General features: G+C 44.4%; 1 protein-coding gene across 1 annotated transcript in view; it reads right to left on the bottom strand.

The window, feature by feature from the left end:
• LOC126094766 (UDP-glucosyltransferase 2-like) overlaps positions 1–24,347 on the bottom strand; it is a 148,079-nt gene that overhangs the window by 4,928 nt on the left and 118,804 nt on the right. The window contains exon 6 of the mRNA XM_049909316.1: positions 10,974–11,193. Within this exon, the coding sequence (XP_049765273.1) occupies positions 10,974–11,193 (220 nt within the window). The remainder of the gene's footprint in view (positions 1–10,973; positions 11,194–24,347) is intronic.

Below are 24,347 nucleotides of genomic sequence, written 5' to 3'. Positions count from 1 at the left end.
TACGTGCAAGAATACCCCTGGTACAACATGCCAACAGTAGTCCATAGATTGTTGATTCACAAGTCCAGACATTATTTCTTCGGCCATTTTACCCATCGGTCAACTATCGGAGGATGCTCAGGAATCAACCAATAAGTTCAAAAAATGGTTCAAATGGCTCTGAGCACTATGGGACTTAACATCTATGGTCATCAGTCCCCTAGAACTTAGAACTACTTAAACCTAACTAACCTAAGGACATCACACACATCCATGCCCGAGGCAGGATTCGAACCTGCGACCGTAGCAGTCGCGCGGCTCCGGACTGAGCGCCTAGAACCGCTAGACTACCGCGGCCGGCACCAATAAGTTGATAAAGCAATATCGCCTGAGTTTTCTCGAAACTTTTCAAGAGTTAAGACTATGGAAGACGTGTTCAGGAGATTGTTGGCAACGACAGACCCCTACGTTTCTTCCTTACGCAAATCTTCACCGAAGAAACTGAAGAGTTTGTCGCCAGAAGCCGTTGCCTCTTAGTTCCTGTGGTGGAAGACTATGAAGATTCAGATGCAGATGCAGATAATTAGGAAACAGTGTTTGAGGATGATGACGATTCAGTTGAAGCAGAAGATGAAAAATAATAAGAAAATGAAAACTTGTAAATTAAGTTATAAAAAATTTACAAAATAAATAATTGTAATTAAAATGAAATAATTTTTTGTAATATTTTACACCATCTTGTAACATATATTTGGTCCTTTCTTCGAGTTTTCCACTTTTTTGGTTTATTTTTTAAGCATTAAGTACAATAACCCCTAAAAAATGATAGTAGTGTACATAGAGCCTGTCATCTTGGGTCCGCCATTTTGTTTTTTTCACTTTTTGATATCATATTCTTAATCAGAAACTCCGTAAACCCTTGCATACTAAGTTTGGTACAAATTGAACAACTACTTATATTTTGACCAGCTTTTTGGGATTCTGACCCACTGTGCGGCGGTTAAGTGTTTGCGTGGTCACAGATGCAACTGGTACTAATAAGACGACAGTGCACAGCATTATTACTGATGATTTGGCGATCCGGAAGATCTGCGGTAAACTTGTCCTCAAGGTCTTGGTGGACGATCAAAAGCAGAAGCGAGTGTCTGCTAGTGACGATCTTCTCCAATGCATTGAAGAAGATCCACCTTTTGGACAATTTAATCAAGGGACATGGAAGTTGGATATCCGAATACAAGCCGGAAACAAAATGACGAAGTTCTGAATGGTACACTGCAGCATCATCTTGTCCAAAAAAGGATCGCATGAGAAAATCCAGAGTGAAAGTCATCCTCATCGTTTTCTTCAATACTGAATTTGTACGTGTGGGGTGGACAGGGAATGATGCTTTTTTCCCTAGAAGTGCTAAGAAGACTGAAGAGAAGGGTCAGCTGCGTGAGGCCAGTCATAGATGGAAATTAGGAATTGCATCATGACAAAGCACCCAGCCACACCTGCTCCAAGGTCACCGACTACCTAACGATATGTGGCATCATGACGATTCCCCAACGCACTTACAGTCCCGTCTTGGTACCAGAAGACTATTTTCAATTCCCAAAAGACATCCTCCCTAGAAGGACCCCACCATAGGACCCTAAGTGCCATAAAAGAATCTTTCACATGTACCCTTAACGACCTTCCAGAATCCGCCTACTATGGGACGTTTGAGTCATGGAAAAGCCTCTGGTAAAAGTGTGTTGACTCTCAAAGCCTGTACTTCGAAGAATTTTGAGGTATTGTAGCAATATCTCAAATAAAATAGTTTTCACAAACTTTTCCCATACTTTTTACACGAACCCCGTACGTCCAGTCTGTATGTATCAGTTACTGTGGCTCAGTTGATTCGTACTGGCGTACTAACTGAAAAGCCTTTGTTCAATCCTGCATTGATTGTGTAGTGTTTCCTTTTTCATTTATCGCTTTTTTCACCTGTGGCAGTGGTTGGTTGGTTGGTTGGTTTGGGGAAGGAGACCAGACAGCGTGGTCATCGGTCTCATCGGATTAGAGAAGGATTGGGAAGGAAGTCGGCCGTGCCCTTTCAGAGGAACCATCCCGGCATTTGCCTGGAGTGATTTAGGGAAATCACGGAAAACCTAAATCAGGATGGCCGGACGCGGGATTGAACCGTCGTCCTCCCAAATGCGAGTCCAGTGTCACCTGTGGTAGTGACGTTAATGTGAAAAATGCTAAGTTGCACTGTGATACCGAGTCTATATTAACTTGGATGTTTAATAAATAAATTCGCCAAACAGCCATTAAAATTGCGAAGTTATTTTACTTTATTTTCGCTACCGTTTTCGGCAATTCAGTATGCCGTCCTCAGACCTCATATTCATCTCTCAAAAATTATCGATATTGGCATACTGAAGATGGCATGTTGAATTGCCGAAACTGGTAGCGAAAATAAAGTAAAATAACTTCTCAGTTTGCAAGGCTGTTTGGCGTATTTCTTTGTTTAATATTTGACCAGCCGCTGTCCCACGTCCACAATGCATTAACAGAGACTTCACTTGAATAAGTCACTTGTAAGATTAGGTTAGCATTCCTGTTAGTCCTGTCTGGTACAGGTCCCACACACTTGAGATATACTGAAAGATGGAATGCAGAAATGTTTCGGAAGCAGTCAATCTCTTTTTGTGGATGCTCTCTTCAACAGTTCTTGGAAAAGCTGCTTTACAAACCTAGAGTGAAATTCCTTTTCGATTTGGGTCTTCCATTTTTTTTTTGCAAGGTTGCACTATCTAATCTCAGAGTTTCTGTATTTGTTATTGAGTATTTGTTATTGAGTTTCTTTGTTATCTAACTTGCAACTGAAAACTGTGCACAATCCAGTTCTTCTCATGCACCAAAACACATGACGCTTCAAATCTAATAACTCATGAAAACTTTTAAGACAAACGAACGACTAATGTGCCTTTCTTATAACATCATGAATATTAGCCAACCAAAGCCACATGTGCAACACACAGCCTGTCTCTGGTGAAGGGCAGGTCATTTCTTAAGACGAAAGAAGAACTCCAACAGTTGACAACGCAAATGGTGGCTGGAGCTTCCAAAGCTGAAAACAATAACCAATTATAGAGCTACGGTAACACTGAGGCGTTGCCACAGATATGAGAAAGAAATGACGTTACGTGACTGAGTGTGGTAGATGAGCGGAACAGTTGCGCCCAACCCACTGCAGCTGTCAGAGTGATTGTTTCGCCATACGACTATAACTTTTTATTCTAGAATGAATTACTCACTCTGCAGCCTAGTGCGATTAATGAAATCATCAGATTTAGAAAGGTAAGAGATTTGAAACTATTAAAGTATTCAACTTGCTATGAACAACTACATAAAAAAAAGCTGATTCATGTCCACACCAAAGTTAGTATATTACATTGTAACCATAATGAATTGGTAGTAACATAATTAATAATGCAAAAGTATTTTTTATATAACACACCATATTGTAAGACTTTTTTCTTAATTTGACTTTTGATTTTCCTGCTAAATCGCTCATGTTGGTCGCATGATCTTACTACGACATTTTAAGTCAATAAGCAATCTCTCAGATACCACGTATCATAAGATGTCTTGAATACTTCTCGCAATATCTCGTTAAAGAATAACGAATACTGAAAATGGTTTACGCCATCTTAAGAGCTCAAGAATACTCATCCGGGGAGATGAAGTAGAACTTTTAATGGAACAAACATGCTTTCCGAGGAATCGAGCTCACTTCAAATGATGTAAAGCATCAACTGCCCACACACTGAGAGCAACGTGAAAATGAACCACGGTGTCTGTGTCGACATTTTCGGTAACCAAGTATTGCCTTTTTTTTTTTACAGCTTCTTGATGAGCATTCTGTGGACACTCACTCCCATCTTTCAAGACGACAACAACCATGTTCGCAGACCTGCACGCAGATGTTCCTGGTTTGACAAACACCCAGGCTCCTTATTGCACCTTGACTGTCTCACTAAATCACCCGATCTTAAAATAATCCCTTAGAAAATGTCAGTGACTATTTGTCAAGGAGGGGCGGGGGTACGTAACAATCAGCAACCACACAGTTTAATAGCTCTACAATATCTAATCACCAATAAATAGCTTCAAGTTAACAGGGTAATTATAAAGTCCATGAAACATTTCTAAGAATCGATATACACTGACGAGCTTTTTTTTTTTTTTTTTTTAAACACTATGGGACTCAACTGCTGAGGTCATCAGTCCCCTAGAACTTAGAACTACTTAAACCTAACTAACCTAAGGACATCACACACATCCATGCCCGAGGCAGGATTCGAACCTGCGACCGTAGCGGTCGCGCGGGTCCAGACTGTAGCGCCTAGAACCGCTCGGCCACTTCGGCCGGCACTGACGAGCTAAAGAAACTGTCGTGTAGTGCCCCCGTGAGCACGCAGAAGTGTCGCGACATGATGTGGCATGGACTCAACTAATATCTGAAGTAGTGCTGGAGGGAACTGACACCAAGAATCCTGTAGGGCTGTCCATAAATCTGTAAGAGTGAGAGGGGGTGGAGATCTCTTCTGAACAGCACGTTGCAAGGCATTCCAGATATACTCAATAACGTTCATGTCTGGGGAGGGGGGAGGGGGGGGGGTGTTGGTGGCCAGCCAGCGGAAGTATTTAAACTCAAAAGAGTGTTCCTGGATAACGTTCATGTCTGGGGAGGGGGGAGGGGCGGGTGTTGGTGGCCAGCCAGCGGAAGTATTTAAACTCAAAAGAGTGTTCCTGGAGCCACTCTGTAGCAATTCTTGACGTGTTCGGTGTCGCATTGTCCTGCTGGAATTGCCCAAGTCCGTCGGAATGCACAATGGACACGAATGGATGCAGTTGATCAGACAGGATGCTTACGTATGTGGCACCTGTCAGGGTAGTATCTAGACATATCAGGGGTCCCATATCACTCCAACTGCACAGTCCCACATTACAGAGCCTCCAACAGCTTGAACAGTCGCCTGTTGACATGCAGTGTTCATGGATTCATGAGGTTGTCTCCATAACCTTATATGTCCATCCGCTCGATACAATTTGAAACAAGGCTCATCCAACCAGGCAACATGTTTCCAGGCATCAACAGTCCAATGTCGGTGTTGATGGACCCAGGCTAGATGTAAAGCTTCGTGTCGTGCAGTCATCAAGGGTACATGAGTGGCCTTCGGCTCCGAAAGCCCATATCGATGATATTTTGTTGAATGGTTCGCACGCTGACACTTGTTAATGGCCTGTCATTGAAATCTGCAGCAGTTTGCAAAAGGGTTGCACTTCTGTCACGTTGAATGGTTCTCCTCAGTCGCCGTTACCCCATTCTTGCAGGATCTTTCTCTGGCCGCAGCGATGTCGGAGATTTTATGCTTTACCGGATTCCTGATATTTACGGTACAGTCTTCAAAAGGTCGTACAGCATAATCCCCACTTCATCACTACCTCGGAGATGCTGTGTCCTATCGCTTGTACGCCGACTATAACAACTCATTTAAATCTTGATAACCTGCCAGTGCAGCAGCAGCAACCGATCTACCAACTGTGCCAGACACTTGTCATCTTATATAAGTTTTGTTGACCGCAGCGCCGTATTTTGCCTGTTTACACATCTCTGGATTTGAATATGCATGCCTATACCAGTTTCTTTGGCCCTTCAGTGTAGATAAATGGCCAATAGCAGTGTAACACATGATATAATATGTGAACGATAAAATCTCAGGTTTTCTTTTTTTTAAATCCCTGCTATCAGGTTCAAGTTGTGGCATGAACCACAATAGCAGCATGTTGAGATAGGTGATACCATTGGCAGTTCTCTCAGTGAAAATGAAGGGTGTGTACACTGTCCCGTTCAATGCAGCATGGAACATGTTAACTTTGTGAAACTTGCCAGGGATAATGCTTTGACACTCACTACCGATTAAGAACGTGTAAAGCACACAAAATGTTTTCCCCACCTGTTTCACTGCCATTTTCAGCAACTATGGTCGGTGGTGCCCCTGTCGACATCCTCCAAACTAACTTTCCTTGCACTCTGTTCAAACAAGATTTGAGATTTTGTATTTCACGTACTGTCCTTTTTGTTAGGTTATGTTTAGCATTTAACTAAACTGATTTCATAAAAAGTTTCATGTACTTTATATTTAACCTGTATACAGCGTACCTGAAGTAATTTGCGAACTCTCTTCCTTTCCTAATCAAGGCCATTATAAAAGCAAAATGTGGAGATACACGCTATAAGTGTGACGTCATCTGGGGGTGACCAGGGTCCAGAGAAATACGGGCCCACCAACGAAATAGTGATGTCACGCTAGTCACCTTGTCTGCCATACTTCACGAATGCTCAGCTCCATGCAGGGTCCACGGGAAACCAGTACGTCACGAAAAGGTACTCCTAAAGGTCTTAACTTTGATGTGTGCTACTGAGAGGTTGCAAGCATTTACAAGTGCAGACAAGAATTATTAAACTCATACGAAATAGTTATTCAGTCTCCGCCATACACAGCTGCTGGCACTCATAAGATCTGCAGTGTCACGTGGTGCGATGTACGCCCTGCGGCCTGCCATTTTCATGGGCCTCGGGGGTGAGTAATCTTTTGGCCCAGGTGCTTGCTTTTGAAGGCAGCAGGAACGCCCTTCTTCCAGCGCAATAACTATAGCTCACGCAGGATATGGTGGTCGTTGTGCAGTGACCAGTTTTCGTCCAAAGCCCTGGGTGAGTTCATTCGTTTGTTAAGAAGGGATGTCAGGCTGGATATGCACATTGTGCAATCTCTCTCACACGGTTTTACAGAAACTATTCAGCAAAAAAAGAAAAATCATTTTTGCTTTACTTATAGATTTATATGCCAGGTTTATGATACTGCGCCCATCATTTCGCTAATGGTCCTAGTTATTGTCATATTTACGTGAAAATTTGCGCGAAATTTGGAAAAGTGTGCATTCAAAAATAGAGGTGGCTATGATTTTGCATTTGGTTCACATTACATAATGTGTTGTTGCGTATGAAATTTAGTTAACGTACTGAATTTTTCTTTAGACTTGGGTAGAGGTATAAATCTGTCACCAATCTCGAGAAAATTGGTCTGATATAGAACAGTTATCCGTGATCACGCCTCAACAGCAATAAGGTCAGAGTGAAAAATCCACAAAATTCCTCATATTTCGTAAACGATTTCAGATATCGAAATGAGATTTTGACATATGATAGCATACAAAGATAGTATTTCACCACATCGTTATTACAGGGTGTTTCAAAAATGACCGGTATATTTGAAACGGCAATAAAAACTAAACGAGCAGCGATAGAAATACACCGTTTGTTGCAATATGCTTGGGACAACAGTACATTTTCAGGCAGACAAACTTTCGAAATTACAGTAGTTACAATTTTCAACAACAGATGGCGCTGCGGTCTGGGAAACACTATAGTACGATATTTTCCACATATCCACCATGCGTAGCAATAATATGGCGTAGTCTCTGAATGAAATTACCCGAAACCTTTGACAACGTGTCTGGCGGAATGGCTTCACATGCAGATGAGATGTACTGCTTCAGCTGTTCAATTGTTTCTGGATTCTGGCGGTACACCTGGTCTTTCAAGTGTCCCCACAGAAAGAAGTCACAGGGGTTCATGTCTGGCGAATAGGGAGGCCAATCCACGCCGCCTCCTGTATGTTTCGGATAGCCCAAAGCAATCACACGATCATCGAAATATTCATTCAGGAAATTAAAGACGTCGGCCATGCGATGTGGCCGGGCACCATCTTGCATAAACCACGAGGTGTTCGCAGTGTCGTCTAAGGCAGTTTGTACCGCCACAAATTCACGAAGAATGTCCAGATAGCGTGATGCAGTAATCGTTTCGGATCTGAAAAATGGGCCAATGATTCCTTTGGAAGAAATGGCGGCCCAGACCAGTACTTTTTGAGGATGCAGGGACGATGGGACTGCAACATGGGGCTTTTCGGTTCCCCATATGCGCCAGTTCTGTTTACTGACGAAGTCGTCCAGGTAAAATAAGCTTCGTCAGTAAACCAAATGCTGCCCACATGCATATCGCCGTCATCAATCCTGTGTACTATATCGTTAGCGAATGTCTCTCGTGCAGAAATGGTAGCGGCGCTGAGGGGTTGCCGCGTTTGAATTTTGTATGGATAGAGGTGTAAACTCTGGCGCATGAGACGATACGTGGACGTTGGCGTCATTTGGACCGCAGCTGCAACACGGCGAACGGAAACCCGAGGCCGCTGTTGGATCACCTGCTGCACTAGCTGCGCGTTGCCCTCTGTGGTTGCCATACGCGGTCGCCCTACCTTTCCAGCACGTTCATCCGTCACGTTCTCAGTCCGTTGAAATTTTTCAAACAGATCCTTTATTGTATCGCTTTTCGGTCCTTTGGTTACATTAAACCTCCGTTGAAAACTTCGTCTTGTTGCAACAACACTGTGTTCTAGGTGGTGGAATTCCAACACCAGAAAAATCCTCTGTTCTAAGGAATAAACCATGTTGTCTACAGCACACTTGCACGTTGTGAACGGCACACGCTTACAGCAGAAAGACGACGTACAGACGCACCCACAGACTGCGTTGTTTTCTATATCTTTCACATCACTTGCAGCGCCATCTGTTGTTGAAAATTGTAACTACTGTAATTTCAATGGTTTGTCCGCCTGAAAATGTACTGTTGTCCCAAGCATATTGCAACAAACGGTGTATTTCTATCGCTGCTCGTTTAGTTTTTATTGCCGTTTCAAATATACCGGTCATTTTTGAAACACCCTGTATGTAAAGCGTCATTATCTACCGTATGATTCCAATAAGTACAGACTTTTTTGGTGAAAGAGTGTAATTTTTAAGGGCCATCAATAGCTCGTGGAACGAGAAATGCTATGGGTTTTGAAACAACATATGTGTAGACATTAGACTTTTTTTGTACCAAGAATGTGCTTTTTTATAAGTTTCTGACTTTACTTTTCGTCTGTTCCTCACTCGATAAGCTTAAGAAACCATGGTTCCAGAATTCTCTCGCAATTGTGTCTGCACAACATCTTAGGGAGGAGAGACAGTATAAACTCCAATACGTTTTGGCAAAAGAAGTAAATTTTGACATAGTAACCAGAGAAATGTATAGATTTTACTCAAAATTCGGCGCATGTGACACTTTTCTGAAAATTACAAATGACTAACAAGCAGGCGAAAATAAATCGCTGCATTTTCGGTGGTATTCTTTTTAGACTACTGACCATTAAAATTGCTACACCAAGAAGAAATGTAGATGATAAAGGGGTATTCATTGGACACATATATTATACTAGAGTTGACATGTGATTACATTTTCACGCAATTTGGGTGCATGGATCCTGAGAAATCAGTACCCAGAACAACCACCTCTGACCGTAATAACGGCCTTGATACGCCTGGGCACTGAGTCAAACAGAGCTTGGATGGCGTGTACAGGTACAGCTGCCTATGCAACTTCAACACGATAGCACAGTTCATCAAGAGTAGTGACCCTCCGTATTGTGACGAGCCAGTTACTCGGCCACCATTGACCTGACGTTTTCAATTGGTGAGAGATCTGGAGAACGTGCTGACCAGGGCAGCAGTCGAACATTTTCTGTATCCAGAAAGGCCCGTACAGGACCTGCAACATGCGGTCGTGCATCATCCTGCTGAAATGTAGGGTTTCGCAGGGATCGAATGAAGGGTAGACCGACGGGTCGTAACACATTTGAAATGTAACGGTCACTGTTCAAAGTGCCGTCAATGCGAACAAGAGGTGACCGAGACGTGTAAAACGGCACCCCATACCATCACGCCGGGTGATACGCCAGTATGGCGATGACGAATACACTCTTCCAATGTGCGTTCACCGCGATGTCGCCAAACACGGATGCGACCATCGTGATGCTGTAAACAGAACCTGGATTCATCCGAAAAAATGACGTTTTGCCATTCGTGCACACAGGTTCGTCGTTGAGTACACCATCGCAGGCGCTCCTGTCTGTGATGCAGCGTCATGGGTAACCGCAGCCATGGTCTCCGAGCTGATAGTCCATGCTGCTGCAAACGTCGTCGAACAGTTCGTGCAGATGGTTGTTATCTTGCAAACGTTCCCATCTGTTGACTCAGGGATCGAGACGTGGCTGCACGATCCGTTACAGCCATGCGGATAAAATGCCTGTCATCTCGACTGCTAGTGATACGAGGCCGTTGGGATCCAGCAGGGCGTTCCGTATTACTCCCCTGAACCCACCGATTCCATATTCTGCTAACAGTGGATCTCGACTAACGGGAGCAGCAATGTCGCGATACGATAAACCGCAATAGCGATAGGCTACAATCCGACCTATATCAAAGTCGGCAACGTGATGGTACGCATTTATTTTCCTTACACGAGGCATCACAACAACGTTTCACCAGGTAACGCCGGTCAACTGCTGTTTGTGTATGAGAAATCAGTTGGAAACTTTCCTCATGTCAGCACGTTGTAAGTGTCGCCACCGGCGCCGACCTAATGTGAATACCCTGAAAAGCTAATCATTTGCATATCACAGCATCTTCTTCCTGTCGGTTAAATTTCGCGTCTCTAGCACATCATCTTCGTGGTGTAGAAATTTTAATGGCCAGTAGTGTAGATACTAATCAAAGAAGAGATGGCATTAGATCTTTTTGAATGGTCACAATGCAAATGTAGGCATGAAGGGGCCCCACTTGATATTTACAAAAAATGTGAGCGTAGGCTTCAATTTAGAATGGCTCTTCCTCTCCAGTGCTCATCATTTCCCCTACAGCGCTCTGGGCGAACCCCCATCAATGCCGGTCTCCCCCATCAATGCGGCTCTCCCCATGCTTCCCAGCCGCCTGCGCATCTAGCGGGCACGGCATTTTGCGCGTACTACACCTCCAACTCATTTGTGTGAGGGTGTACAAGTCACGCCTTGTTTCATACTTACTTGCTGTCGTTCAGCAATGATTTCAGGTCTCGCAGAACCGTCTCCTTGCTGACCTCACTGTACTCGAGCCAGATGCCTATCTCGGCCTGCTTAATCTTGGCGGCGTTGTGCGCCTGATCAGAGAAGAAGGGCATAACCAGAAGCGGTACAGCATGGTACGTCGCCTCGTTCAGGCTCTGCAGACCTCCCTGCGTGATGAACACCCGCACGTTTGGGTGGGCTGTAAGAACATAAACAATAGTTAATGTTAGTATCAATTGTTGACCTGGAAACAGCATTCCACAATATAGAGTGGTCCAGATTGTTTGACATCTTCAGAACATAGGTATATTTTAAAGGGAAAGGCCGGTCACATAGAACGAGTACAAGAACGAAGATGAAGATGTTACAAAAAGAATACAAGACTCAGAGAGAATTTCTTGGATTAAAAAGTACATAGGGCGTATATTTTGTCTTTCTCTTCTACTGCTCAATTTCTATATCGAAGAAGCAGTTAAGGAAATGAAAGAAAACTTCAGGAGTGGAAATAGGATTCCGTGTGAAAGGGTATCAATGATAAGTATCATTGATGACAATGCAGTCGCCTGTGACACTGAGGGAAAATTTCACGACCTGTTGAAAGGAATGAATGGTCTACTGTGCACAGACTGTCGATTCAGTCTAATCCAAGCAAAGCATAATGTACTGCGAAATGGGATTAGCAACAAACATAGCGTAGAAATTGGAGAGTATCTGCTGTCTAATCCAAGCAAAGCATAATGTACTGCGAAATGGGATTAGCAACAAACATAGCGTAGAAATTGGAGACTATCTGATACATGAAATGAAGGGATTCTGTAACTTTGGAAGTCATATAATGGATGGGGGCGAAACAAGGATAACAAAAGAATCAGACTAGCACAGGAAAGGAGCGCTTTACTCGCTAAAAGAAGATACGAGTATCCCACATACACCAACGTGCTAGAATGATGTGATGATTAGTGGTTTAGGGCGCTAAACGGCGCGGTCATCAGCGCCCTTCCTTGAAAGAAGTGGAGACAAGATGGTGAAAAATCTATTAAAAACTAACAATAAAATTTGAAACCAAGCTGTATCGCCAAACGTGTATTGAAAATATAGCCGTGACGTAGTGAAATTTATAAAAGACCACCCACATATCAGGCAAAATACAGGGTTATTACAAATGATTGAAGCGATTTCACAACTCTACAATAACTTTATTATTTGAGATATTTTCACAATGCTTTGCACACACATACAAAAACTCAAAAAGTTTTTTTAGGTATTCACAAATGTTCGATATGTGCCCCTTTAGTGATTCGGCAGACATCAAGCCGATAATCAAGTTTCTCCCACACTCGGCGCAGCATGTCTCCATCAATGAGTTCGAAAGCATCGTTGATGCGAGCTCGCAGTTCTGGCACGTTTCTTGGTAGAGGAGGTTTAAACACTGAATCTTTCACATAACCCCACAGAAAGAAATCGCATGGGGTTAAGCCGGGAGAGCGTGGAGGCCATGACATGAATTGCTGATCATGATCTCCACCACGACCGATCCATCTATTTTCCAATCTCCTGTTTAAGAAACGCCGAACATCATGATGGAAGTGCGGTGGAGCACCATCCTGTGGTACGTTTAGCTCCCTGCTTGCTTTATTCGTCGACTTCCATGGGCTACGCGTGAAACTTGCCCGCACGCGTTCAACCGTTTCTTCGTTCACTGCAGGCCGACCCGTTGATTTCCCTTTACAGAGGCATCCAGAAGCTTTAAACTGCGCATACCATCGCCGAATAGAGTTAGCAGTTGATGGATATTTGTTGAACTTCGTCCTGAAGTGTCGTTGCACTATTATGACTGACTGATGTGAGTGCATTTCAAGCACAACATACGCTTTCTCGGCTCCTGTCGCCATTTTGTCTCACTGCGCTCTCGAGCGCTCTGGCGCCAGAAACCTGAAGTGCGGCTTCAGCCGAACAAAACTTTATGAGTTTTTCTACGTATCTGTAGTGTGTCGTGACCATATGTCAATGAATGGAGCTACAGTGAATTTATGAAATCGCTTCAATCATTTGTAATAGCCCTGTACAGCAGTATTACTAGGGTAATATACCAGTATAGACACAGTAACAAGGAGACTGATGATTGTGGCTGGGTGACTACTTAGAAATAACGGCTCTCTGCGACACATAAAAATTGCACACCCAATATTTTGGGAAGAAATCCTGACATCACACAAAACCTGTTGTACGAACCACACTTACCTCATTGTCAGTTCAAATAAAGGGCAGGTCCTGGGGGAGATCCAGGTCTGCCCTCACGTCGTCAAATAAAACACACTCAGTTTCTGACAATCCACAGAATCTACATATGGAAATATCGAAGTGACTCATGGACTGTAAGAAAACTGGAAAAAAAGTGAATACGAGCGTTTGAAATGTGGTGAAGGATGCTGAGAACTAAGGGGACTGATAGGATAATGAAATCTGGCGGTTCTACGCAAAATCGACGACGAAAGAAATGTGTCGGAAAAGGGACTGGATGCTCCCCTAGTGTTGAAGTATATGGGAACAACTTCCAGGGCAGTAGAGAGGGCCGTACAGGGCACTTATTGTAAGCAAAGGCAAAGATTTGAATATAAGCAGCAAGTAACTGAGGATGTTGGCCGTAAGAGTTACTGTGAAATGAAGAGATTGACACAGAATACGAAATCATGGCGGTCTTGACAAACCAGCCAGATGGCGTTGCGTATCACGGAGAGGTTTACTATTGAAATTCCAAGGGAGTATTTTCCAGGAGAAGTCAAAAATCATACATGCTAAACCAAAAAAAAAGGTCACAAACTGATATTCATACAGATATCGAAGGGTGATATAAAACTACAAACTTTGACGACCAATGGATGAATGTGTGATGTTGCAGCACAACTACATCGCGCAGTTGGCAAGGATAGTAAATGGGAAACATATCGATAGCAGAGCATAAAGTCCTTACGAATTTAATTCCCTGTATTCAGCTGGACAAAAACTATATCTGTCAGACAGGTGCGTGAACAATGTACCCAGATGTCAGCATCTGAGAGAGGATGTGTAGTTGGGTTCAGAGAAGTCGGCTGGAGTAATCGGTGAGTCGTTGGGCATTTGACTAGGAGATGCCACTATTCAACGGTACTGACAGGAGTGGTTGAACACAGCGTCAAGAAGGAAACGGACGATCTACAGAGGGCCGGCTGGAGTGGCCGAGCGGCTCTAGGCGCTACAGTCTGGAACCACGCGACCACTACGGCCGCAGGTTCGAATCCTGCCTCGGGCATGGAAGTGTGTGATGTCCTTAGGGTAGTTAGGTTTAAGTAGTTCTAAGTTCTAGGGGACTGATGACCTCAGCAGTTAAGTCCCATAGTGCTCAGAGCTATTTCGATCTAGAGAGACGTCATGACTCAGAAATTGTCAGAAAGGCCCTCAAAACACCGAATTTATCATTATCATCAAGCCGTCGTGCAACTGGTGCTTCAGTGACCACAAAACCATTAATAGATGGCTCACAGAGAGAGGGTTGAGCTCACGGCACCCACCCCTTGAGCCGTCTACCATTCACCTCTGTACACCAGCAGACCCGTCTGCCGTGGTGTCGGGCTGGAGTGTTATTGACTGGAATTGACTAGAGAAGCCATAGTGGAAGGCAAACAAGTGATAAATGAATACACAGCTCTCTGCAATGGTACTCTGTTCTCTGCCCACAAAGAATTATTAGACAAGAACAACCCTTAAAGCTCTCCCCCCACCCCCATACACACATACACACAAATTAAAAAAATAAAATAATAATAATAATAATAACAATAATAAACCCTAAATCTACTGTCACACTCACTCTCTCTCTCTCCCTTTTCACACATACACAGAAAGATTCAGAACAACAGCCAGGAACACCTTCAACTGTTCCACTGTCAGCCATGTTTGTTTTTACTGCTGGTAAACAGTGAAACAGTGACAGTGACAGTGGCAACTCAATATATAGTGTTTGACAGTGATGAAGATGAATAAAAAGAAAATGTAAGTGAAACCTTACATAAATAGACACACACACACACACACACACGTTGAAGACGAAGACCAACTTAAACTGAGAGGTATGATTCCAGGCTACAACTTAGTTGGCGCAACGTATCATCGTGCATATAGCGTGGCTACGTATGTGCGATCATCGATTGGAGATGTCCACTTGTGCTCGGCAGCAGTCCATGGCGACATACATGAAGTTGTTGTTAAGATAGGAGATCTGTCAATGAACAATGTGTACTAACCACCAACCATTCCCAGGCCTCTACATGTCCTGCCATACCTGCCACACCCAGCAATATAGGTGGGGGATTTTAATGGCCGCCACCCTCTGTGGAAATATAGAACAGCTGATGGGAATGGCTAGGCTCTTACTAACTGGGCAGAGAATAACAACCTGTTCTTAGTTTTCGACCCAAAGGACCAAGGAACATTTAGGTCAGCGAATATAATCAGATTTATGCTTTGTGACGGCTGGAAATAACCATACACCACTAAGAACTACAAGACGTGTATTAACAGACTTCCCTCATAGCCAACACCGCCCAGTCTTGATTAAAATTGGAATCAATATCCCACTAATAACAACCATACAACGCCCAAGGTCGAATTTCAGAAAGGCAAAGTGGGATATCTACGCGGAAAAATGGGATAAGTACTTGGGATGGATTCACCCAACAGCGAGTAATTATGACAGACTCATAGGTGAAATTAAAAGTGCAGCCAAAGCTGCTATTCCAAGGAGGTTCCGTAAACAATATGCACTAGGATGGGACAAAGAGTGCGAAAATAAGTATCAGAGATTCCTTGAGAGTGGAGATCCTGAGATTGCAGACGACCTGCTGCACAGCCTAGACAACACACGGTGAGAGAAATGGATTGAAACCGCTGATTTGTTTGATTTCAAGACATCTAGTAGACAGGCCTGGTCTCTCCTCCGAAAACTAGGTGGAGCTAACACACTACATCATACCTCAACAGATATTTCCGTAAATAGGATTTCAGCTCATATACAGGCAACATCTAGAGTGCCAAAGGACAAGAATAATATGCCGTGAACCTAGTGTTCTTAAGAAAAACAGCAAACCTTTGGACCAGTATCCCTCGAAATTTACCACCAATGAAGTCAGAGAAGCGCTTAAGAGTGTCATAGCGGGAAAGGCACCTGGATTGGATGGAATACACCCAGAATTCCTTCTTCAATGTGAGGAATATGCCAAAAAATGGCTTGCAGAGATTTAATGGCAACAGGGAACATACCACAGAAAATGAAGAACTCAAAGATCATTGCACTGCTTAAACCAGGGAAACCAACCGATCAGCTGAAGAGTTATAGGCCAATCTCATTGCTTAGTGCCATATACAAGCTGCTCGAGAGACTCCTGTATAACAGCCTGTGCCCGAAAATACTGGAATCAATTCCAGATGAACAATCAGGATTTCGACCTAATAGAAGTTGCACTGATCAAGTATTTTCCCTGACAACACATATAGAGGCAGGCTACCAGAAAAAGCAAAAAAAACATCAGTTACATTCATAGACCTGAGCACAGCCTATGACACTGTCTGGAGACAAGGCCTGCTGTACAAACTCATACAAATAATTCCATGCAGCAGCATTATCAGATTCGTCGATAACTTGCTTGCTGGGAGAGATTTTCAAGTTATTACTGGAGAACAGATGAGCTCTATCAAAATTATCAACAATGGGCAATCACAAGGCTCAGTCCTTGCTCTATTGTTCTTCAGTCTTTATACTTCTGACATCACAAACACACAATCCAGGAAGTTTGGCTATGCAGACGATTGGGCTGTAGCTGCGCAACATGAATCTTTCGAGGCTACTGAAGACATCTTGTGCCCCGATTTGAAGCTACTGAGTGGCTATTTCCGAAAATGGAGACCGCAGCCGAATCCGACTAAGACTGAAGTATCATGCTTCCACCTTTGCATCCACTCAGCAAGAAGAGAGCTTAATGTGATCTTTGAAGGGAAACGCCTGTAGCCATAACGAATACCCCAAACACCTAGGAGCCGCATTGGACAGGACACTCTCTTACAAGGAGCACCTGACAAAGACTATAGATAAAATGAGGACAGGAAGCAACATCATCTATAAACTGTGCGGCACCACTTGGGGCTCCACAGCAAGTACACTCCGCACATCAGCAGTTGGGCTTGTCTACTTAGTGGCAGAATACTGGGCTCCTGTGTGGATTAACAGCATGCATAAAAGCAGGATTGATGTGGTACTAAATGACACCATGTGCATTATCAGTCTTCTTTTACTGGCGCCTTATCCCGCGGTTTTGCAGGGTCGGGATGTTTAGAACGGATCTGGCAAGGTTAATTTTTAAGGGCTGGCCGGATGCCCTTCTTGCCGCAATCCCGTGTCCCCTCCCCCTCCCCCCCCCCCCCGGGAGGAATTAGTGCACCCCAGCTGTCTGCGCCTACTGTAATCCATGGAACAGTGTGAATGTGTCCAGATGTCTGTGAATCGTGTGACTGAGGTGGAACACGGGGATCAGACCATTATTCACCCAGTGGGATGTGGAAAACCACCTAAAAACCACATCCAGGCTAGCTGGCACACCAGCCGACGCTGGCAATCCGCCAGGTAGATTCGATCTGGGGCCGCCGAGCCTACCCGAGCCCATGAAGCAGTGCATTAGCGCTCTCGGCTAACCTGGCGGGCACCATGTGTATTATCAGTGGCACAATAAAATCTACGCCCACTGTATGGCTGCCAACCCTGAGCCACATACCACCCCCAGAAATGCGGCGAGAGTGAGTTCAACAAGATAACTAATAACCCACAGCTGCCCATACACAGCAACTTAGATGACTTGAAGCGCAGGAGACTTAAATCGAGAAGACCAGCATTACTACCCTGCTAAAGAGATGACGAACTGCAACTTTGATGTCGATAAGCTGTGGAAACAACACTGGCAAGAACACTGCCCACCAAAATGCCAAAGTTTCATCACAGCTGAGAAACCACCCGGCGTCAGACAGTCACGCAAAGTGTGGACAACTCTAAACCGCATACGTACTGGCCACGGAAGATGTGCTGACACCATCTACTAATGGAGAACGATACCAACACCAAATTACGACTGCAGTGCTGAAAAACAATAGAGGAAGAATGCCCGGTTCGAGCCTACAAGGCAACCTTCAACGATTTCCTCGCTGCAACAGAGGAGGTAATTGATTATATTAAATGTCTTGATGTCAGTTTGTGATTAACCTATGTATAAAATGCATAAGAATTGTGATTTATGCCATACGATACACAAAATAATGCTGCTTAAGTAATGCTAAATCTCTTACAAGGGATATCAGAGTGTTTTAGATCATCTACAGAAATCAAAGAAATCATTATAATTGTATGATGTTTCTGACAAATGGAGTTGGCTTAAATTTATGACCTACGTATGAAAGTTGACACAGAGAGTATCACTCCTGGAGCATTATGCTCGTATATTAAATTTACGTGTGGATATGGACTATAAGACACATCTTAAAGCTTTGCACACAATTCTACTACCCCGACGGATCTAGTCGTTATGTCTCAAAAGGTACGATTGGTAATTCTATGTGCTCTACATGCTTACACTCAAACAGAACTTTTTTCCGTTTTTGCGTCCCTATTTACATCCTAGTTTGATTCACGGCACCCTCGCGATGCGCATTTTTTTCTCGCGTCTGTGCCGTCATGCCGTTTATTACGAACACGCTGGCTGTGACCGAAAGTGAACAGCAGCGAATATTAAATTCAGGTTGAAATATACATGCAGAGATAGGCTAGATGTCAATCTTGACGTATTTATTGCCGTAAAAAGCTCAATGGCATATAGTGAGGTTGTTACAGATTCAAAAGGTGAAATAGTGTGGCTGAATGTAAGCTTCAAAGATGGGTCAAACATGGTAATCGGGTGCTTTTATCGTCGTCCTACGGTACGAGCTGTAGTAACAGAGCGTTCAGACAAAGTTTGGGGAAAATCACGGGTAAGTTTCCTGACCATGATATTGTCGCGTCGAAACCACAATCAAGTCCAAATCTGAAGGCTGGGTAGTCAGGACTGAAAGCACGTTTATTAATGACGCCAACGTACAGACAGAACAGAACTGTACCTCTGTATGGAGGGTGCAGCTATTTACAAAAAAACTTCGAATATTCGAGAGTGTTAGTGTTTATACAAACATCAAATACTCCATAGTACACAAACATTACAAACATAAGATATTTCAAGAACATTCCAGAAACGATAAATACCAAATAACACACAACTGCTGGGGGTTTAGTTTGAACTTGCGACCTGTAGAATGCTAATCAGCGATGCTAACCGCTACGCCGCGAGACACGCGCATTAGATCGCGGCAGTATCGTAGTGAGGGACGACTTCAACTTGCCATCTGAAGAATGGGAGACCCAGCCAGTTAAACGCGGAGTCAGAGAAACGGATTTGTGTGAGATTGCTCTGAAAGCTGTCTCTGGAAATTACTTCTGGTAGATAGATAAAGAACCAATGTGTGAAAGCATTGTCTTGGATCACGTAGTAACTAACAGACCAGAACTTCTTGAAATAGATAGCGTCGAGGAGGGCCACAGTGATTACAAAAGTGCGAAAGCATCAGCGATTATGTGCATTAACAGGAATGTTAAAAAATGTAGGAAAATACACTGCTTGAGAAAAAAGTGAAACGCCCACAAGACATAGTCGAATGGCAATGTAACTTTGTATATATATGCGCCGTCAACAGGTATGTAAATGATTAGAGCTGCAATTCTCTGTGACAGGTAGAACAGCCACCAAAAAGCATCAGTATTGTTTGTGTTTAGCGTTGCTACCAGGCCTTTTAGGGTATACAAGGGACGTGAACAGCGTCAAATCTTGGACCACTGTGAAGTACATGAAGATACTACGAGACAGCTTTAGCAGCACCTGACAAAGTTTCAAAGAGGCCTCAATATAGATCTCCATTTGACGGGCTCGTCGAATCGTGCAATATCCAGATCTATGCGACATTTGAAGGTGAGAGTGGTCCGATGTTGGAACGCACGTGGTTTTAAGGATGGGCCTACTTGTCGACAAGGGTTCAGTAGACCACGCCTGATCATCACAAGGGAATGTTACCATATTATGCTTCAAGCACACCTACGCCTGCCATCCGAAAAAAAATAATGGTCTTTCTCTAACTTTATGTGTAATCCCACACCTCTAGTCAGAGACTAGCAGCAGCCGGACTAGGGAATTACTGAGCCACATGTAGGCTATCGTCAACGTTCCCATAAACAGGTGGACCAGCAGCACAGTGAACTAGCAGCAGCCAGACTAGGGAATTACTGAGCCACATGTAGGCTATTTGACAAGGTTCCCATACACAGGTGGACCAGCAGCACAGTGGACTAGCAGCAGCTGGACTAGAGAATTACTGAGTCAACATGTAGGCTATCGTCAAGGTTCCCGTACACAGGTGGACCAGCAGCACAGTGGACTAGCAGCAGCTGGACTAAGGAATTACTGAGTCACATGTAGGCTATCGTCAAGGTTCCCATACACAGGTGAACCAACAGCACAGTGGACTAGCAGCTGCCAGACTAGGGAATTACTGAGCCACATGTAGGTTATCTTCAAGGTTCCCACACACAGGTGGACCAGCAGCACAGTGGACTGGCAGCAGACAAACTAGGGAATTACTGAGACACATGTAGGCTATCGTCAACATCCCCACACACAGGTGGACCAACAGCACAGTGGACTAGCAGCAGCTGGACTAGGGAATTACTGAGCCACATGTAGGCTATCGTCAACGTTCCCACACACAGGTGGACCAGCAACACAGTGGACTAGCAGCAGCTGGACTAGGGAATTACTGAGTCATATGTAGGCTAATGTCAAGGTTCACATACACAGATGAACCAGCAGCATAGTGGATTAGCAGCAGCCGGACTAGGGAATTACTGAGCCACATGTAGGCTATCGTCAACGTTCCTACACACATGTGGACCAGCAGCACAGTGGACTAGCAGCAGCCAGACTAGGGAATTACTGAGTCACATGTAGGCTATCGTCAACAGTCCCACACACAGGTGGAGCAACAGCACAGTGGACTAGCAGCAGCTGGACTAGGGAATTACTGAGTCACATGTAGGCTATCGTCAACGTTCCTACACACATGTGGACCAGCAGCACAGTGGACTAGCAGCAGCTGGACTAGGGAATTACTGAGCCACATGTAGGCTATCGTCAACGTTCCTACACACATGTGGACCAGCAGCACAGTGGACTAGCAGCAGCCAGACTAGGGAATTACTGAGTCATATGTAGGCTAATGTCAAGGTTCACATACACAGATGAACCAGCAGCATAGTGGATTAGCAGCAGCCGGACTAGGGAATTACTGAGCCACATGTAGGCTATCGTCAACGTTCCTACACACATGTGGACCAGCAGCACAGTGGACTAGCAGCAGCCAGACTAGGGAATTACTGAGTCACATGTAGGCTATCATCAACAGTCCCACACACAGGTGGAGCAACAGCACAGTGGACTAGCAGCAGCTGGACTAGGGAATTACTGAGTCACATGTTGGCTATCGGTTCCCATACACAGGTGGACCAGCAGCACAGTGGACTTGCAGCAGCTGGACTAGGCAATTACTGAGCCACATGTAGGCTATCGTCAATGTTCCCACACACAGGTGGACCAGCAGCACAGTGGACTAGCAGCAGCTGCACTAGGGAATTACTGAGTCACATGTAGGCTATCGTCAACGTTCCCACACACAGGAGGACCAGCAGCACAGTGGACTAGCAGCAGCTGGACTAGGAAATTACTGAGTCACATTTGGGCTATCGTCAAGTTTCCCATACACAGGTGGAGCAGTCGACTGACTCGCCTGTCAAGAGAGTCGGCCCCAAAACATTCGCCTGTGTGTGTGGGCGATGTGTTTGTGGTCAGGTCTATGGTTCAGTTGTGTCTGTTAGACTGGCGAACCTCTACCTAATCCGCCATCTGCCAGCCCACACTCCATCAGTGCAGGCAGGCAGGGTTCACCAAGCAGTCGCCGTTGCCCGCAGACAGTCAGAAGGGTCGACGAGCGAGTCATCACACTGATTGGGCTGCGAATGGGCAACTTTAGCATCACATCACATGTGGCTGCCTTTGGAGCGGTATCGTGACCAAGAACCGTGGACTGCTGGTGAATGGCGTCGCATTGTGCTCAGTGATTATTCACAGTTGTGCACTACACTGAATGAACACCATCAGCGAATATGGAGGCGACCTGTGGGTTGATTCCATTCTTTCAGTGTTGTGGAGAACACATCCGTGTTACTTATGGCGTCATGGTGTAGAGAGCAATCGGCTACGACTTCAGGTCTCAGTTGGTTGTGAGTGAAGGAAATCTTACAGCACAACAGTACGTCACAAACAGCCTGCATGTGTTACCTCTCATGTGGCAATATCGTGGTGCCATTTTTGAACAGGGTAGCGGTCGTTCACACATGGCGCATATCGCTAAGAGCATTTTGTGTGATGTTGAGGTATTCCCGTGGCCAACAAGAACCCCTGATCTGTCGTTGATAGACCATGTGAGGGGCCAGCTACGACATCAGGTCTGTCCCATCGCCAGTATACACGATATCAAGGGCCAGTTACAGTAGTTGTGCGCGTCAGGAGAAGCTACAAGGGCTTTACGACACCCTTATAAACCGAATTAGTGCATGTATCAGTACCAGACGAGGTGCAGCGTCATACTGGTAATTCATACTTTCAAGTGTTTTGTAAATCTGACTCGAGTTTTTAATCACCGATATGATGTCACATACCCTTTCAAGCCATGATGTTTCTTTTAGTTTCCTCCTTCCTTTCTGGTGAGTCACTCTTTTAGTCTGGCAGAATTTGGTTAGCAAGAGTGATGTTAGACAAATTGCAGAATATCTGAGAAGTCAAATATTCATCTTTGAGAACGAAGACGTGGAGACAAAATGTGTACTACTCAAAAGCACTGTACAATATGCCTTAGACACATTAAGTTCCGAACAAGGTTGTGACGGATGGAAAAGACCCAATGTGCTCCAGTCTCCATGTTAGAAAGTAGCTGTGAAACCAAAGAGAGCTTCATCTCCGTCTTAAGCGAAGTCGAAACCTAGTAGACAAACAAAACCTGAATAAAGCCAAAGTGAGGGTGAAGAGAGAAGTCTGAAAAGTATTACATGAATTACAAAGTAAAATTTTCTCGAACGATCTCATTAAAAACCTAAGAAATTTTTGTCTAAGATAAAGTCAATAAGGAGATCAAAATCACGTGTTCAGTCACTCAGTGAGCATATTAATGCTGAAACAGATGATGACAGAGAGAAGGCATAAATAATGAATTTGACCTTCAAAATTGTTTCAGCGCTGAATATCGTAATACAGGTTCACATTTCAGTCATCATACGAAAGCCAACGATAGATATTATAAGCACTCCGTCTTCAGGCCACAAATGGCACATCGGGACCATCCGACCGCCGTGTCATCCTCAATCAGGATGCGGATACGCAGGGCGTGTGGTCAGCACATCACTCTCCCGGTCGTTATGATGGTTTTCTTTGACCGGAGCCGCTACTATTCGGTCCTCAATTGGCATCATGAGGCTGAGTGCACCCCGAAAAATGGCAACAGCGCATGGCGGATTGGATGGTCACCCTTCCAAGTGCCGGCCACGCCCGACAGCGCTTATCTTCGGTGATCTGACGGGAATCGATGTATCCACTGTGGTAAGGCCGTTGCCATATTGATATTATAGGAGATCATTAAATAGAAAACCAACTAATAATGGATGCTAGGCCACCAAGTCCTATGAAAAACAACCAAGACTGCTGAACAGTACTAACGCAACTGCACTGAATAAGATACCTGTGATGATGAGTAACGACTGGTACGTAGCAAGTGGAAAGAAGTGCAGATCATTCCCGTTTCCAAGATGGAGCATCGGTTATGCACGTAATTATGGGACGACGTCGCTGACGTCAATCTATTTTAGAATTGTGGAGCAGGTTTTAAGCTCATGCTTTATGACGTTTTTTGAGAACGAAAATTTCCTCCATGAAAGTCGAAACATGGATTCGGAAACTCAGCTTGCACTGTTCGTCTATGAGATCTAGAGCATTGTAGGCGAAGGCACTCAAGCTGATGCCACGTTTCTTGACTTTTGGAAGATATTTGATACAATTCCTGACTGTCGTTTAGTGAAGAGAATACGAGCCTACAGAGTGTAAGATCAGCTTTGTGGCTGAACCAGGACTTCCTGAGAGACAACACTCAATA

This window comes from Schistocerca cancellata, chromosome 8 (genome assembly GCF_023864275.1).
Source record: "Schistocerca cancellata isolate TAMUIC-IGC-003103 chromosome 8, iqSchCanc2.1, whole genome shotgun sequence".
In the NCBI taxonomy this organism is placed as follows: domain Eukaryota; kingdom Metazoa; phylum Arthropoda; class Insecta; order Orthoptera; family Acrididae; genus Schistocerca; species Schistocerca cancellata.
This window is presented reverse-complemented; position numbering and strand designations above follow the sequence as displayed.